The sequence below is a fragment of the Leucoraja erinacea genome, chromosome 9 (assembly GCF_028641065.1).
Source record: "Leucoraja erinacea ecotype New England chromosome 9, Leri_hhj_1, whole genome shotgun sequence".
Lineage (NCBI taxonomy): Eukaryota > Metazoa > Chordata > Chondrichthyes > Rajiformes > Rajidae > Leucoraja > Leucoraja erinaceus.
In genome coordinates this window covers 17,868,166-17,882,628 of record NC_073385.1, presented here as the reverse complement: position 1 = coordinate 17,882,628, position 14,463 = coordinate 17,868,166, and the positions used below count along the sequence as shown (strand labels likewise).

The 14,463-nt window shown below is 45.0% G+C and overlaps 1 protein-coding gene across 2 annotated transcripts in view; it reads left to right on the top strand.

The window, feature by feature from the left end:
• smek1 (SMEK homolog 1, suppressor of mek1 (Dictyostelium)) overlaps positions 1 to 8,775 on the top strand; it is a 99,091-nt gene extending 90,316 nt beyond the window's left edge. For both annotated transcript variants that reach the window (XM_055640230.1, XM_055640229.1), the window contains exons 13-15: positions 728 to 918; positions 4,622 to 4,854; positions 7,841 to 8,775. In XM_055640230.1, the coding sequence (XP_055496205.1) occupies positions 728 to 918; positions 4,622 to 4,854; positions 7,841 to 7,969 (553 nt within the window). In that variant the 3' untranslated portion in view covers positions 7,970 to 8,775. The remainder of the gene's footprint in view (positions 1 to 727; positions 919 to 4,621; positions 4,855 to 7,840) is intronic.
• The last annotated feature ends 5,688 nt before the right edge of the window (positions 8,776 to 14,463 follow it).

Sequence of the window (14,463 nt, the reverse complement as noted above, 5' to 3'; positions counted from 1 at the left end):
CTGTCCCCAGTGTACAGATGCAGGATAAAGGGTATACCATTAAGAGCAAGGTAACGACAGATTAAAGCTAGTCCGAGGGTCTCCAATGAGGTAGATGGTAGGTCAGGACCGCTCTCTAGTTGACAATAGGATGGTTCAGTTGTGATGGTTCAAGATGATAACAGCTGCTAACATTATTCGTTTGTGATACACATGACAATTAAACATTCTTGACTATTGTTCTTGATGTTAGAAGACCATTTGACATTTTGCAAATATTTGACATCAATCTGATCCCATCTCAATACGAGCTATTTATTTCCCAATTGTAGACATGATCATACAATGCGGAAATAGGCCTTTCGGCCCAACGTACCCATGCCGACCAGGATGCCCCGTCTAAGCCTAGTCCCATATGCCGCCTCATTTGGCCCAAAACCCTCTAAACCTTTCCTTTCCATGTACCTGTCCCAAGTGTATTCTAACGGTTCCTAATTGTACCAGCCTCAATACTTTCTCTGCCAGCTCGCTCCATATACCAACCATCTTCTGAATGAAAATATCTACAATTAAATTGAAGTTCTTGTTGCTGTAGTGTGTTTTGAACCTCTGTTCTTAGTTGATTTTTTATCGTACTTACCATGCTTTAACCAGGTCTTTTAAAAAAAAAAAAAATGTTTTAATTGTGGTTCCCACAATGTGAAAGCAAGAGTGTCCTAATGTCGTTTTTTCCCCCTTTGGAATTTAGTATGCGTTCCATCTTGCGAAATAACAGGTACCGAAGAGATGCCCGCACTCTGGAGGAAGAGGAGGAGATGTGGTTCAACACTGAAGAGGATGAGATGGAAGATGGGGAGCCAGTAATATTACCAACTGACAAGTCCAAGAATGATGACGAAATCATGGATCATTTCGGCAAATTCATTGAGAGGAAAAAATGTATGTAATCTGTAATCTGGCATTTAAGTATGAACTGTGGTGATGGCTTGACTGAGGGAAGATCAAAAGACACGTGTCTTATTAATTTGAGCAATACATTGCTTCATGGCCAGTTCGTTCATGGTCATAATAATAATAATAATATATTTTATTGTCATTGCACATAGGTGCAACAAGATTTGGTATGCAGCTCCCATCCATATAACCATATAACAATTACAGCACAGAAACAGGCCATCTCGACCCTTCTAGTCCGTGCCGAACACATAATCTCCCCTAGTCCCATCCAATGTCATAACTTAAACAACTAATAAAATTTATATACCCCGAGAAACATGATTTATATTTTAAAAAAAAGAACAGTAAAACAGTCTAAAGTGCAAATATGTCTGTGCCGGGTCGATGTGCGACGTGACCATCCGAGGGAGGCATGAATGGCCATGCTCCTTGCCGTGAGAATGGATTAATTATGGTGCTGTGAAAGACCTGACATTGCAGCTCCACAGTATGTCATGTTGTGGCTTGTGGGTGGAGCACCAAGGCAAATTCCTTGTATGTGAATACTTGGGCAATAAACTTACTTACAGTAATCTCAGGTGGAACGGTGGTACAGAAGGTAGAGCTGCCCCCCTCACAGCACCAGAGCGGTATTCCACCCTGACCTCGGACACTGTCTGTGTGAAAGTTTCCACGTTCTCCCAAAGACGTGTAGGTTTGTAGGTTAATTGGCCCTCTGTAAAATTGCTGCCAGCGTGTGGAGTATGTAAAAGTGGGATAGCATAGAACCAGTGTGAATGGGTAATCGAAGGTCGGTGTGGGCCGAAAGCCTATATCTCTAAAAACAAAACTAAAATCACTACACAATGGATGGAGCTTTGTAGTTCTCGGCTTTTACTGGGGTTACCAATATTGGCCGTTCCCCCTCTAGGTCACAGGTGAAGGGTGATGTGATTTATTTTTAACCCCCAATCCTCTGACCCACCTGAATTCCTTGCTAAAGCCTACCTATGTGATGATTAATTATTGAGTGAGCGGGAAAGGATGTCATTGACATCCATTAAACTGTATCGGAGAACTGAGGGGGAACACATGGAAACATAGAAATTAGATGCAGGAGTAGGCCATTTGGCCCTTCGAGCCTGCACGGCCATTCAATATGATCATGGCTGATCATCCAAAATCAGTACCCCATTCCTGCCTTCTCCCCATATCCCATGATCTCGTTAGCCCTAAAACCTATAGCTAACTCTCTCTTGAATACATCAAAGCAAAGTCTGTATTGATATGTTTAAGAAGGAACTGCAGATGCTAGAAAATCGAAGGTAGACAAAAGTGCTGGAGAAACTCAGCGGGTGAGGCAGCATCTTTGGAGCGAAGGAAATAGGCAACTTTTCGGGCCGAAACCCTTCTTCACACTGATGTGAGGGTGGGGGAGGGGGGGGGGAAGGAAGATGAAAGGAAGAGGTGGAGCCAGTGGGCTGCGGGAGAGCTGAGAAGGGGAGGTCCATTTCACCACTAACTTCCATCCGGCACTCAAATACACCTGGACCATTTCCGACATTTCCCAACCATTTCTTGACCTCACTATCTCCATCGCAGGGGATAGACTCCTGACCGACATCCACTATAAACCCACTGACTCCCATGGCTATCTGGACTAAACTTCTTCCCACCCTGTTTCCTGTAAGGACTCCATCCCCTACTCCCAATTCCTCCGTCTACGCCGCATCTGCACCCAGGATGAGGTGTTCCACACCAGGGCATCGGAGATGTCCTCAATCTTCAGGGAACCGGGGTTCCACTCCTCTACTCTCTCTCCCCATCCCCCCCCACTCGTAACAAGGGCAGAGTCCCCCTTGTCCTCATCTTCCACCCCACCAGCCGTCACGTACAACAAATAATTCTCCGTCATTTTTGCCACCTCCAATGTGACCCCACCACTCGCCACATCTTCCCATCTCCTCCCCTGTCTGTTTTTCGCAGAGACCACTCCCTCCGTAACTCTTTGGTCAATTCGTCCCTTCCCACCCGTACCACCCCCTCTCCGGGCACTTTCCCTTGCAACCGCAAGAAATGCTACACTTGTCGCTTTACCTCCCCCCTTGACTCCATTCAAGGACCCAAACAGTCTTTCCAGGTGCGGCAGAGGTTCACCTGCACCTCCTCCAACCTCATCTATTGCATCCGCTGCTCTAGATGTCAGCTGATCTACATCGGTGAGACCAAGCGTAGGCTTGGCGATCGTTTCACCCAACACCTCCAATCGGTTCGCAATAACCAACCTGATCTCCTGCACTTCAACTCCCCCTCCCATTCCGAATCCGACTTTTCTGCCCAGGGCCTCCTCCATTACACTCTCCTCCCCTTTTCAGCTCTCCCTCAGCCCACTGGCTCCACCTCTTCCTTCTACCCACCCCCTCTTCCCCCCTCACATCAGTCTGAAGAATGGTTTTGGCCCGAAACGTTGCCTATTTCCATCGATCCATAGATGCTGCCTCACCCGCTGAGTTTCTCCAGCACTTTTGTATACCGTCTGTGTTGATATTATGGACTGAAGGCACCATTCTAGATTGTCAATGCAAAATCTCACATTGCATCTCGAATGATACCTCATTCGAGAAGCAATGGCGGTGCTGGCTCGAAGGGCCGAAAGGCCTACTCCTGCATCTATTGTCTGTTTGTTGAACCAAAACTAAGGTCACTTCAGCACAAAATGGTGAACAGAATGAACTAATGAGGTGGTGGGAGGTGGGGTTTATAATTTTGGCTTTGATTTAGGTTAAATCCTCTTGCTTGGATTTATTTCTAGAATGCTGGAAATCTATTAATTTCATTAATTCTAGAATGCTGGAAATCTCATCACAACAGGTGCATTTGCACCCTCTTTTGCCAATTACCCTGTAATCTTATTTCCTTGCTTTCTCTATAGCATACAGAACCAGATGTCCCACACCCCCACCTAAATTGTATTCTACTTAATTCATGATTTTTCTGCCATGTACATTGACCTCAATGGGGGGGAAAATAGGTGCAAGATTGCTTCAAAACCCTTTTCTTAGTTTTTCAATAGACAAAACCTTACTTTAGAGATTTAGATATACAGTACGGAAACCGGCCCTTCGGCCCACGGATTCCACCCCAACCAGCAGTCACCCTGTACACAAGCAATATCCTACACACTAGGGGCATTTTACAGTTTTTTTTTAACCCAAGCACATTAACCTGCAAACCTATACGTCTTTGGAGTGTAGGTGGAAACCAGAGCACCCAGAGAATACCCACACAGTCACAGGGAGAACGTACAAACTCTACAGGATTGAAGCCAGATCTCTAGCTTTGTAAGGCAGCAACTCTATTGCCGCACTATTTGAAATGTCACTGCCAAATGACATCCATTAAATGACCAATCTCTTCCAAAGAGTTTTTTTTTTAATTCCTTTAACGCCATTGTCAACTTTGCAGCTCAATTTGAAATCTTGAAACAATTTTAGGCTTAATTGCTACAATCTGAGTCCTTGATCAGAATTAAAGGTGGGGTTGACATTCTTTAATGGTTGAATTCCAAAGCTAAATTAGCCTCTGTTCTGTTTTGAAGTAATACCGTGGTATAAATTGAAAATATGTGTCTTTCTATATTAAACCAGTGATTCTGTAAGATGCGCGTCTACATTTATTCCATCTAAATCTTGAACGTACCTTGCAGTGAAAGATGGGGATGAGAAGGAGGTCCTAACAAAGAGCACTCTGACAGGAAGACAAAGCCCCAGTTTCAAGCTTTCCTTCTCCAGCAGCACCAGCAGCGGAAGCAGCAAGTCCAGCCTCACCAGCCAGTCAGCCTCAAGCAATTCACCTGGGTCTCCAGGCTCCCCGGGATCTCCAGGGTCACCCGGATCAATAGCCAAAAGCACACCTCACACGGCAGCTATTACAACCAAGGTATCATGTCGCACTTTACCCCATTCCTCAAATCACTTGCGTTTAAGTGAGCGGTTAAAACGTGCGGGTTCTTATAGGCAGACCATTGCGGGCTCAACTGCTGCATTCTAGCCTCTTGATCTGTATTGTCTCTGGCTTTGACTCAGCTGAGTAAGGCTGAGTCAAAGTATACCTTGCCTGTTCAACTGACTGTTTTAATCCCTCTTAATGTGTTGTTTGAATTTGATTCCACCAGCTCCTCTGGCAGTGTTCCTGTGCATGAAAAAAACTTTTCCCCTCGCTTCCTTTAAAACTCTTCCCTCTCACCTCAAACAAAGCCTTGATCACTCGGCACAGTCACAGTTGAGTAGACTGATTCTTTCTCCCTTGCCCCAGAGCAGAAACTTGCTTTTTGTCAGTCTGATGTTATACTTTGATGTTATATCTTCTCATCTTCTATCACAATTCTATTTAACATACAAATGCTTCCCTCTCAGTTCTTTGATGTGATCTAAGTTAACATGAGATGAAATAAATTGCCACTTCAATGCAATGTCGTCTAGTCCCAGCTCATAACAACTTTTGCCATTGTTTTCCTTGACTTTAAGAATTTTTGTGAATGGTCACGCAATAACGGGAGTCGTTAGAAAAATGTGATTCCTAAACTCTGGAAGATATTTGCTATCTTCATAGAGTGATACAGCGTGGAAACAGGCCCTTTGGCCCAACTTGCCCACACCGGCCAACTAGTCCCACTTGCCTGCATTTGAACCACATCCCTCCAAACCTGTCCTATCCATGTACTTGTCTAACTGTTTATTAGTCTGAAGAAGGGTCTCAACCCGAAACCTCAATCTGAATAAGGGTCACAAACCGAAACATCAGTCTGAAGAAGGGTCCTGACCCGAAATGTCACCCATTCCTTCTCTCCAGAGATGCTGCCTGTCCTGCTGAGTTACTCCAGCTTCTTATGTCTAAGTGTTTCTTAAACATTGGGATAGTCCTCTGGCAGCTCGTTCCATACACTCACCACCCTTTGTGTGAAAAAAACTACCCCTCAGATTCCTGTTAAATATTTTCCCCTTCACCTTGAACCTATGTTCTCTGGTCCTCGATTCCCCTACTCTGGGCAAGAGATTCTGTGCATTAACCCGATCTATTCCTCCCATGATTTTGTATACCTCTATAAGATCTCCCCTCATCCTCCTGCGCTCCATGGAATAGAGACCCAGCCTACTCAACCTCTCCCTTCAAGCTCAGACCCTCTAATCCTCCTGGAAACATCCTCGTAAATGTTCTCTGAACCCTTTCCAGCTTGACAACATCTTTCCTATAACATGCTGCCAGAACTGAACACAACTCGGCTTCACCAATGTCAACACCAATATTAATACCCTTACTATGAACTGATCAAATGTGGAACTACAAGATAGAATGGGTACACAAAGAAAGCTTCAATAAAGAGCAGACACAAGGAAAAGCAGATTCTCCAGAAAATAGGGCTCTTAAAGCTAGCGGAGTCAGGGGATATGGGAAGAAGGCAGAAATGGGGTACTGATTAGGGATGATCAGCCATGATCACATTGAATGGCGGTGCTGGCTCGAAGGGCCGAATGGCCTACTCCTGCACCTTCGGATATTGTCTAAAAGGTCACAGAGTGTTGGAGTAACTCAAAGAGTCAGGTAGCATCCCTGGAGAACATGGATAGATGCCGTTTCGGGCCGGGACAGTTCTTCAGACTGATTGTTGAGGGATTTATGAATCTAATACAGAGGTGGGGGGTGGGACAGACCCTGGCAAGTAATAGGTGGAGTTAGGTGAGGTGGGGGGGGGGGGGTTGGTCGTGAGATAAGGGTATCCTTACAATTCACAATTTACACCTTTTATATCCTGTCTCACATTTGTTGCCTCTTCACCTCTGGCCTTTGTCCAACCATCTACTTATCAAAAAAAAACCTTCATCCGTATCCGCCCATCACTTGCCAGGCTTCGTCCTGCCCCCACCTCTCCTAACTTCCTCCCTTCCACCTCCATTATCAGTCTGAAGAAAGGAACCAACCCAAAAGGTCACCCACCCACATTCTCCAGAGATGCTGCCTGACCAGCTGAGTTGCTGCAGCACTCTGTGTCTTTTACCTTGAATACAATGTACTTTTAACAGGGATATGGAGCAGACTGGAGTCACAGAGCACAGAAACGGGCCTTTCGGGCCCACCATGTCATTGATGACCCTCAGGTGCTATCCCCGCTAATACCATTTACCGCCACTTGGTCCGTAGCCTGTTCTTGGTGACTCGTCTTGAGACTCAAACCTGTGAGAGTACCCTCTACGCACTCCCTCGGGCAATGTGTTACAGATACCAAACACCGTCTGAGTGGAAAGTCCCTTCCTTCGAACCCTTCTAATCCTCTTACACCTTACCCTTGTGTGTGTGTGTGTGTTTTTAATATATATATATATATATACACACACACTGAGCTTTTTTCTTGTTCATTACAGTGTTGTTTACAGTGTACGATGTTTACATATTTTGTTGTGCGGCTGCAAGTAAGGGCCTGTCCTATTTGGTGATTTTTTTCGGCAACTGCCGGCATCATTGACTGACGTATTAGGTCACTGAAACATTTGCCACGTGATGACGTATGACGCGTAGTGTTTTTTTCAAGCGTCGCAATATTTTTTTTGTCGCTGCTGGATTTTGAAACGTTCAAAATCTTTTGGCGACACTGACATGACGCCGGCAGTCGCCGAAAAAATTGCCAAGTGGGACAGACCCTTAAGAATGTAATTGTTCTATTTGGGACATATGACGATAAAACACTCTTGACTCTAAATGGGCAGTAGGTTTCCTGAAGGGACCACCGCTACTCTTGCTTTTATTAATAATTTTGAAATCAGATTTCCCAACTCCAGTTCAGAACGAATGTCGATATTCTTTTGAGGTTAGCGCGATGCGAATGCACTGGTTTTTCCATGATTGCAATCACCTTTGATCTCTGTTGCAGGGAGGTCTGATCGGCCTAGTAGATTACCCAGATGATGACGATGAGGAGGAGGAGGAAGAGGAGGAGGAAGATGGTGAGGAGAAAGAGCCGTCAGCGCCTCTGACGAAGAAGTCTAGGCTTGGATCCTAATGATGGCCCACCCCCTTCAAACCTTGCCCAGAGACTCTTCCCGACCAGGCTCACACGTAAAATAAAAAAAGGGTGTCCGAACCGTCGCCTCTCACACAGATGAAACGTACACGTGGAATTCTGCTGATCAAGTGCCAATCCACCGAAGCTGGAAAACATGCAAAAACACAACAAAGAGAAAAAAAAAGACATCAGAACAAAGGAATTGGAACTTGTTGACACCCATGTGTATTCAGGCTTTGACCTCACTCTACCCCTTTCTCAGGGAAGGAAGAAAAAAATAAAACAGCGGCTCGTGAGGGTGGAGAGTGTTGTTTTTTTTTCCTTGTGCTATGTAAAGTAGCATGACCGACTGGGTTTTTTTTTGGTTGAGTCTGTAAAACGGTGTGTCGGGTAGGTCTTTGGGAGAGCGTGGTGATATCCAGCAGTAATTTCTCCCCAGGAGTGCCAGCAGTTTTCTCCTCGTTGTTCAAAGACTTCCCTTTGCATTGTACATTCAGGACATCGACATCACGATGAAAAAAAAAAGGCATTTTAAAAGAACCTCTGTGGGGAGGGCTGAGAGGACAATTTTTTTCTCTTTTTAACCAGTGATCTTTACAACTGCATAATTTTTTGAGGACCCCCCGCCCCCCCCCCCCCCCCCCCCCCCACCCCATCCCTCTGACTAAAAAAAGTGAATGGAATTTCTAGATGTGATCATTTTTGTTTCATATCTTACATTTTCTTCAAATTTTTTTCTTGAGTGTACACTTAGTTGTTTAAGTATATTTGGGACCATTAAAGAAATTCTTTGATGTAATGTATTTCTTCCTGTTGTATGGAACACTTTATTGTGTGTAATTTGTGGGCCAACGGTTTTACAATAATTGACATTAGGACAGTCGGTCTTTTTTTAAAAAAAGACCAGCATATGCCACGCTGGGCAAAGCGCTGGAGGAACATGGTGCGTCAGGCAGCATCGGTGGAGGGAATGAAAAGGCGACGTTTTAGGTCTTCAAACCCAAGAGTCGGAAGGAAGGTCCCGACCAGAAACGACACCCATCCATTTGCTCCACAGACGCTGCCTGACCCGCTGAGTTGTCTACCGCTGAGTTCCTCCGGCGCTTTTGTCTTTTTGCTCGCAATTCCAGCATCTGTCGTTCACTGTATTTGCCAATATCTTGATCTCAGGTGTGCCTTTTATTTGTGGAAAAATGGATGTAACATTGGCTAAGCATTAGACAGTTGTAGAATTGTAGTAAAGGTCTGATTTTTGGAGGTACAGTCTCGTTACTGGAGCCACTGCTATCTTTTGGCATGCACGAAGGGGCAGACTGGAATACAGGCCAAAATCTTGAAGTTTGTAGAAAAGACGAAACATGGAAGTCCAGTAAACACAGAGGAAGGAGGCAGCTGAGGACTCTGACATATATGCAAGCATTCAGCTTACAATATTATTGCTGCTCTGGTCTTGGCCCTCTGGGGTCCATGTCTTCAATTGACACCTCTATTTTGTTACAATGAATGGTGTTCCAGGAATACACTACAAAAATATCATTCAATTCATAGAGTGATACAGTGCAGAAACAGGCCCTTTGGCCCAACTTACCCACTCCGACTAACGTGTCCGATCTACACTCGTCCCACTTGCCTGTGTTTGGCCCGTATCCCTCTAAACCTGCCCAATCCATGTACCTGTCTAATTGTTTCTTAAACATCTAAATAGTTCCTGCCACAACTACCTCCTCCAGCAGCTCGTTCCATACAACCACCACCCTATGTGTGGAAAAAGTTACCCCTCAGATTTCCAATTAAATCTTTCCCTCTTCACCTTAAACCTATGTCCTCTGGTTTCCAATTCCCCTACTCTGGGCAAAAGACTCTGTGTGTCTGCCCAATCTATTCCCTTTTGATTTAATGGAGTTAACAAGTTTTTTTTAATTTGTAATTGAGATTTTTAAAATAGTATTTTAATAGATTATTTGAATGTTAAATATTCCATGACGGTGACTGCTTTCGTAGAAGGTACTGTAGAGGTCAGGATTTAACCAGGTAAGGGTAGCACAGTGGTACAGCGGTAGAGCTGCTGCCTTAAGCACCAGAGACCCGGGTTCAATCCTGACTATGGGTGCTGTCTGTACGGAGTTTGTACGTTATTCCCGTGACCACGTGGCTTTTCACCGGATGCTGTGGTTTCATCTCGCTACCCAAAGAGGTGCAGGTTTGTAGGTTAATTAGGTTCAATTTAAAAATATATATTAATCGTCCCTCGTGTGTAAGATAGTCCTAGTATTCAGGGTGATCGCTGGTTGGTGCGGACACGGTGGGCCGAAGGGCCTGTTTCCACGCTGTTTCTCTGAATCGTTAGAGTCCATTGCAAAACGAATACATTTTAATGCAACCTTGTACCTATTCTTCCCCATAAAACAATTACGCAATGTGAATTGCAGAAAGATCATGCAAATTCAAATTTAGTTGGGGTGCAGGAAATCTGGTTCTGTATGCCATGGAGATAGCTAGGAAATAAAATTAAAGGGTAATAAGATTAAAGAGCCGAAAAGACTCGACTGGAAGATTTGAAAGAGATGTTTAAAATCATGCATGGTTTTGATAGAGAACTTACTTGGCAGAGAAACGTAGACAATAGGTGCAGGAGTAGGCCATTCGGCCCTTTGAGCCATTCAATGTGATCATGGCTGATCATCCAAAATCAGTACCCCGTTACTGTTTTTTCTCCGTATCCCTTGATTCCGTTGTTCATTCCAGAGGTTCATCAACCACATATTTTCATGCCCTAGTTGGGATCAGATGTGCAGGGACAGAGATGTAAGCTTTCTGGCTGGATTCTTAAAAGAGCTGCAGGAGGAGGTAGTTGAGGCTGGGACTATCGCAACACTTGAGAAGCAATGAGACGGGTACATGGATAGGACAGGTTTAGAGGGGTACAGGCCAAACACAGGCAAGTGGGACTAGTGTAGATGGGACATGTTAGTCGGCATGGGAAAGTTGGGCCAAAGGGCCTGTTTCCACGCTGTAAGACTGAGATATTACAAGATTGTGGGGTGAGAAAAGCAGGGGTGGTAACACTCACCAAATTGTTCTTTATGAGGCAGCCCCTCACAGTTCAGCATTGATTTCCATCAGAATGTTGCAGTCCAGAGACACAAATTTACTAACAGCTAATGCAGTCATTACAGAGTCATTGATCCCCATTGAATAGAACCCTAAGCATTGGTCAAGCATCAACTGTACAAATTTCCAAGAGGGGTAAGCTCTGCTGCAGAATTCAATAACATTTTCTGAAGAATATCTGAAGAGGGGTCTCGGCCCGAAACGTCACCCATTCCTTCTCTCCAGAGGTACTGCCTGTCCCTCTGAGTAACTCCATCATTTTGTGTCTATCTTCAATAAAATAAGGTCATAAGTGCTAGCAGTAGAATTAGGCCTTTCGGCCCATCAAGTCTACTCTGCCATTCAATCACGGCTGATCTATTTCTCCCTCCTAACCCCGTTCTCCTGCCTTCTCCCCATAACCCCTGACACCCGTACTAATCAAGGATTTACCTCTGCCTTAAAAAATATCCACTGACTTGGCCTCCACAGACTTCAGTGGCAAAGAATTCCACAGATTCACCACCCTCTGGCGAAAGAAGTTTCTCCTTCCTAAAAGAACGTCCTTCAATTCTGAGGCTATGACCTCTAGGCCTAGACTAGTGGATACACCCTCTCCACATCCACTCTATCCAGGCCTTTCACTATTCTATATGTTTCAATGAGGTCCCCACTCATTCTTCTGAACTCCAGCGAGTACAGGCCCAGTGCCGACAAACGCTCATCATAGGTTAACCTACTCATTCCTGGGCACGGTGGTGTAGTGGTAGACCCAGGTTCGATCCCAACTACAGGTGCTTGTCTGAATGGAGTTCATACGTTCTCCCTGTGACAATGCGTGGGTTTTCTCCGAGATCTTTGGTTTCCTCCCACACTCCAAAGGCGTACAGGCTTGTAGGCTAATTGGCTCGGTATCAATGTAAAAAAAACAAATTGTCCCTAGTATGTGAAGGATAGTGTTAGTGTGCGGGAATCGCTGGTCGGTGCGGACTCGAAGGGGCTGATCCGTGCTGTATCTCTAAACTAAACTAAATAAAATTGAGTTGCTCTGGTTCCATGTGAGCCCCAAGAGCCATAATTTGAAGGTAATTTTGCTGTTTTTGGAACTCGTGCCATTGCAACTTTTAAAAGTAATCTGAAGTGCTGGTTAACGAAACTAAAATACTCCAATTCCACAGGTCTCCCCAACAGTAAGCCATTGTTCTCTGTATCAACAGAAATACTGGAATAAAGGCGAGAACAACATTCACTCAACAGGACGACTTTGAAACGAGCACAACGACTTGGGTGGGGAAAGCGACAGCGAGGGGGGGGGGGGGATGCAAGGGTTATTTGAAGTTAGAGAAATCAATATTCATACCGCTGGGTTGTAAGCTGCCCAAGCGAAATATGAGGTGCTGTTCCTCCAATTTGCATTTCAACATAGACTAGCTGTACCAAATGGCTGGATTCCATTCTAAACATTCTTCTATGGTCAAGTCAAGAGAGTTTATTGTCATGTGTCCCAGATAGGGCAATGAAATTCTTGCATTGCTGCAGCACAACAGGATGTAGTAGGCATAAATACAGATCAGATCAGTGTGTCCATATAACATAGAATAAATAAATATATACACACAACAGTAAACGTGTAGAAAGGCACAGCGATAGAGTTGCTGCCTTACAGCGCCAGATATCCTGATGCCGGGTTCTCCCTGTCACCACGTGGGATTTCTCCAGGGTGCTCCGGTTCCCTCTCACACTCCGAGGGCATCCAGGTTTGTAGGTTAATTGGCTTCGGTAAAATTGTTAATTGCCCCTGTTGTGTAGGATAGTGCTAGTGTACGGGGGCGATTGCTGCACGGACTTGATGGACCGAAGGGCCTGTTTCTGCACTGTATCTCTAAAGTCTAAAGAGGATAAGTGGGGTTCCAGTACAATTCAGTGATGCTGCATTAAAATAACTAAATGAGCTTAAGGTGTTAAACAAAGTGCATAGAGGACGGAAATAGGAGATCAGATTAAAAATAGGGTGCAGCAATCAATATACATCATATAATCTATTGGAGTGATTCCACAGGTTGGGCAGCATCTGAGAGGATGGGGGGGGGGGGGGGAGAGAGGGATTATCGACATTGGTTGAAATGTACACAGAGTTCCTGGTGCTCCGGTTTCCTCCCACATCCCAAATACAATAAAAAGACAATAAGTGCGGGTTTGTAGGTTAATTAGCCCGTGTAAAATGACTTCTAGCGTGTGTGAAAGTGGGATGACATCGATCAAGTGCGAACGGGTGATTGACAGACAGCAGCGACTCGGTGGGTCGAAGGGCCTGTTCCATGCTGTCTCTCTCAACTAAACTAAAACGTCAACAATTCTTTCTCTCCACAGATGGTGAGTTCCTCCAGCAGCTTGTTCGTTGCTCCAGATGCCAGTACCTGCAGTCTTGTCTCTATAACGCATTATAGCTGATCTTAAAGATTAATCACCATTAAACTGTCAGTAAAATAATGAATTACTTGTAATTATGTAATTATGATTTTTGCAGATCACCCGCAGGCCATTTGAGGGATGATTGAAGCAGTAATATTTACCTTGGTATGAAAAGAGAATGTGTGACTTATAAGATTAGAGAGAGAGGGAGAGAGAGAAGATAGTTGGCTATCTACCATGATCTATTACGAAGGGGCTATCCCACTTGGCCGTTATTTACGTGCCATTTACGCCACCTCCAAATAATAATATAATATAATAAATAATAATAATATATTTTATTGTCATTGCACAAAGGTGCAACGAGATTTGGTATGCAGCTTCCATCCGATGTCATGACTTAAACAACTAATAACATTTAGATTAAATTTAGATACCCCGAGAAACATGACTTGTAAAAATAAAATAGTAAAACAGTCTAAAGTGCAAATGTGTCTGTGCCGGGTCGATGTGTGACGTGACCATCCGAGGGAGACAGTCCATGGGGGTTGGGGGGGGGGCACTCAGCAGGGCCGGTTCAGAGCAGCGATAGCTCTGAGGATGAAGCTGTTCCTGAGTCTGGAGGTGCGGGTGTAGAAGGCCTTGTAACGACTGCCGGAAAATGTGGTCGTCGCTTTGTGACGCACGGGTAGCGTGTGACGGGCGCATGGAGAGGCGTGGAGGAGTGTGGAGTTGCGCGCGGTATCACGCAGTATCGTGCTGCACGAAACCTTCGCGCGCCACCGGCGTGGCGTATCACTTATGCACGCGGACGTACTACGGTCGCACGCTGACGTCCTGACCTCGTACGTGTAGCGCGTGGTGGTGGCATGATTACGTCATCGTGCGTAACCATGCGCCGCCGCACGCCGCCCATGCGCAGTCGGCCGCAATGAGAAAATAATTACGCCGTAATCATCAATGCTTTCAGATTCACACCTTAATAAGTA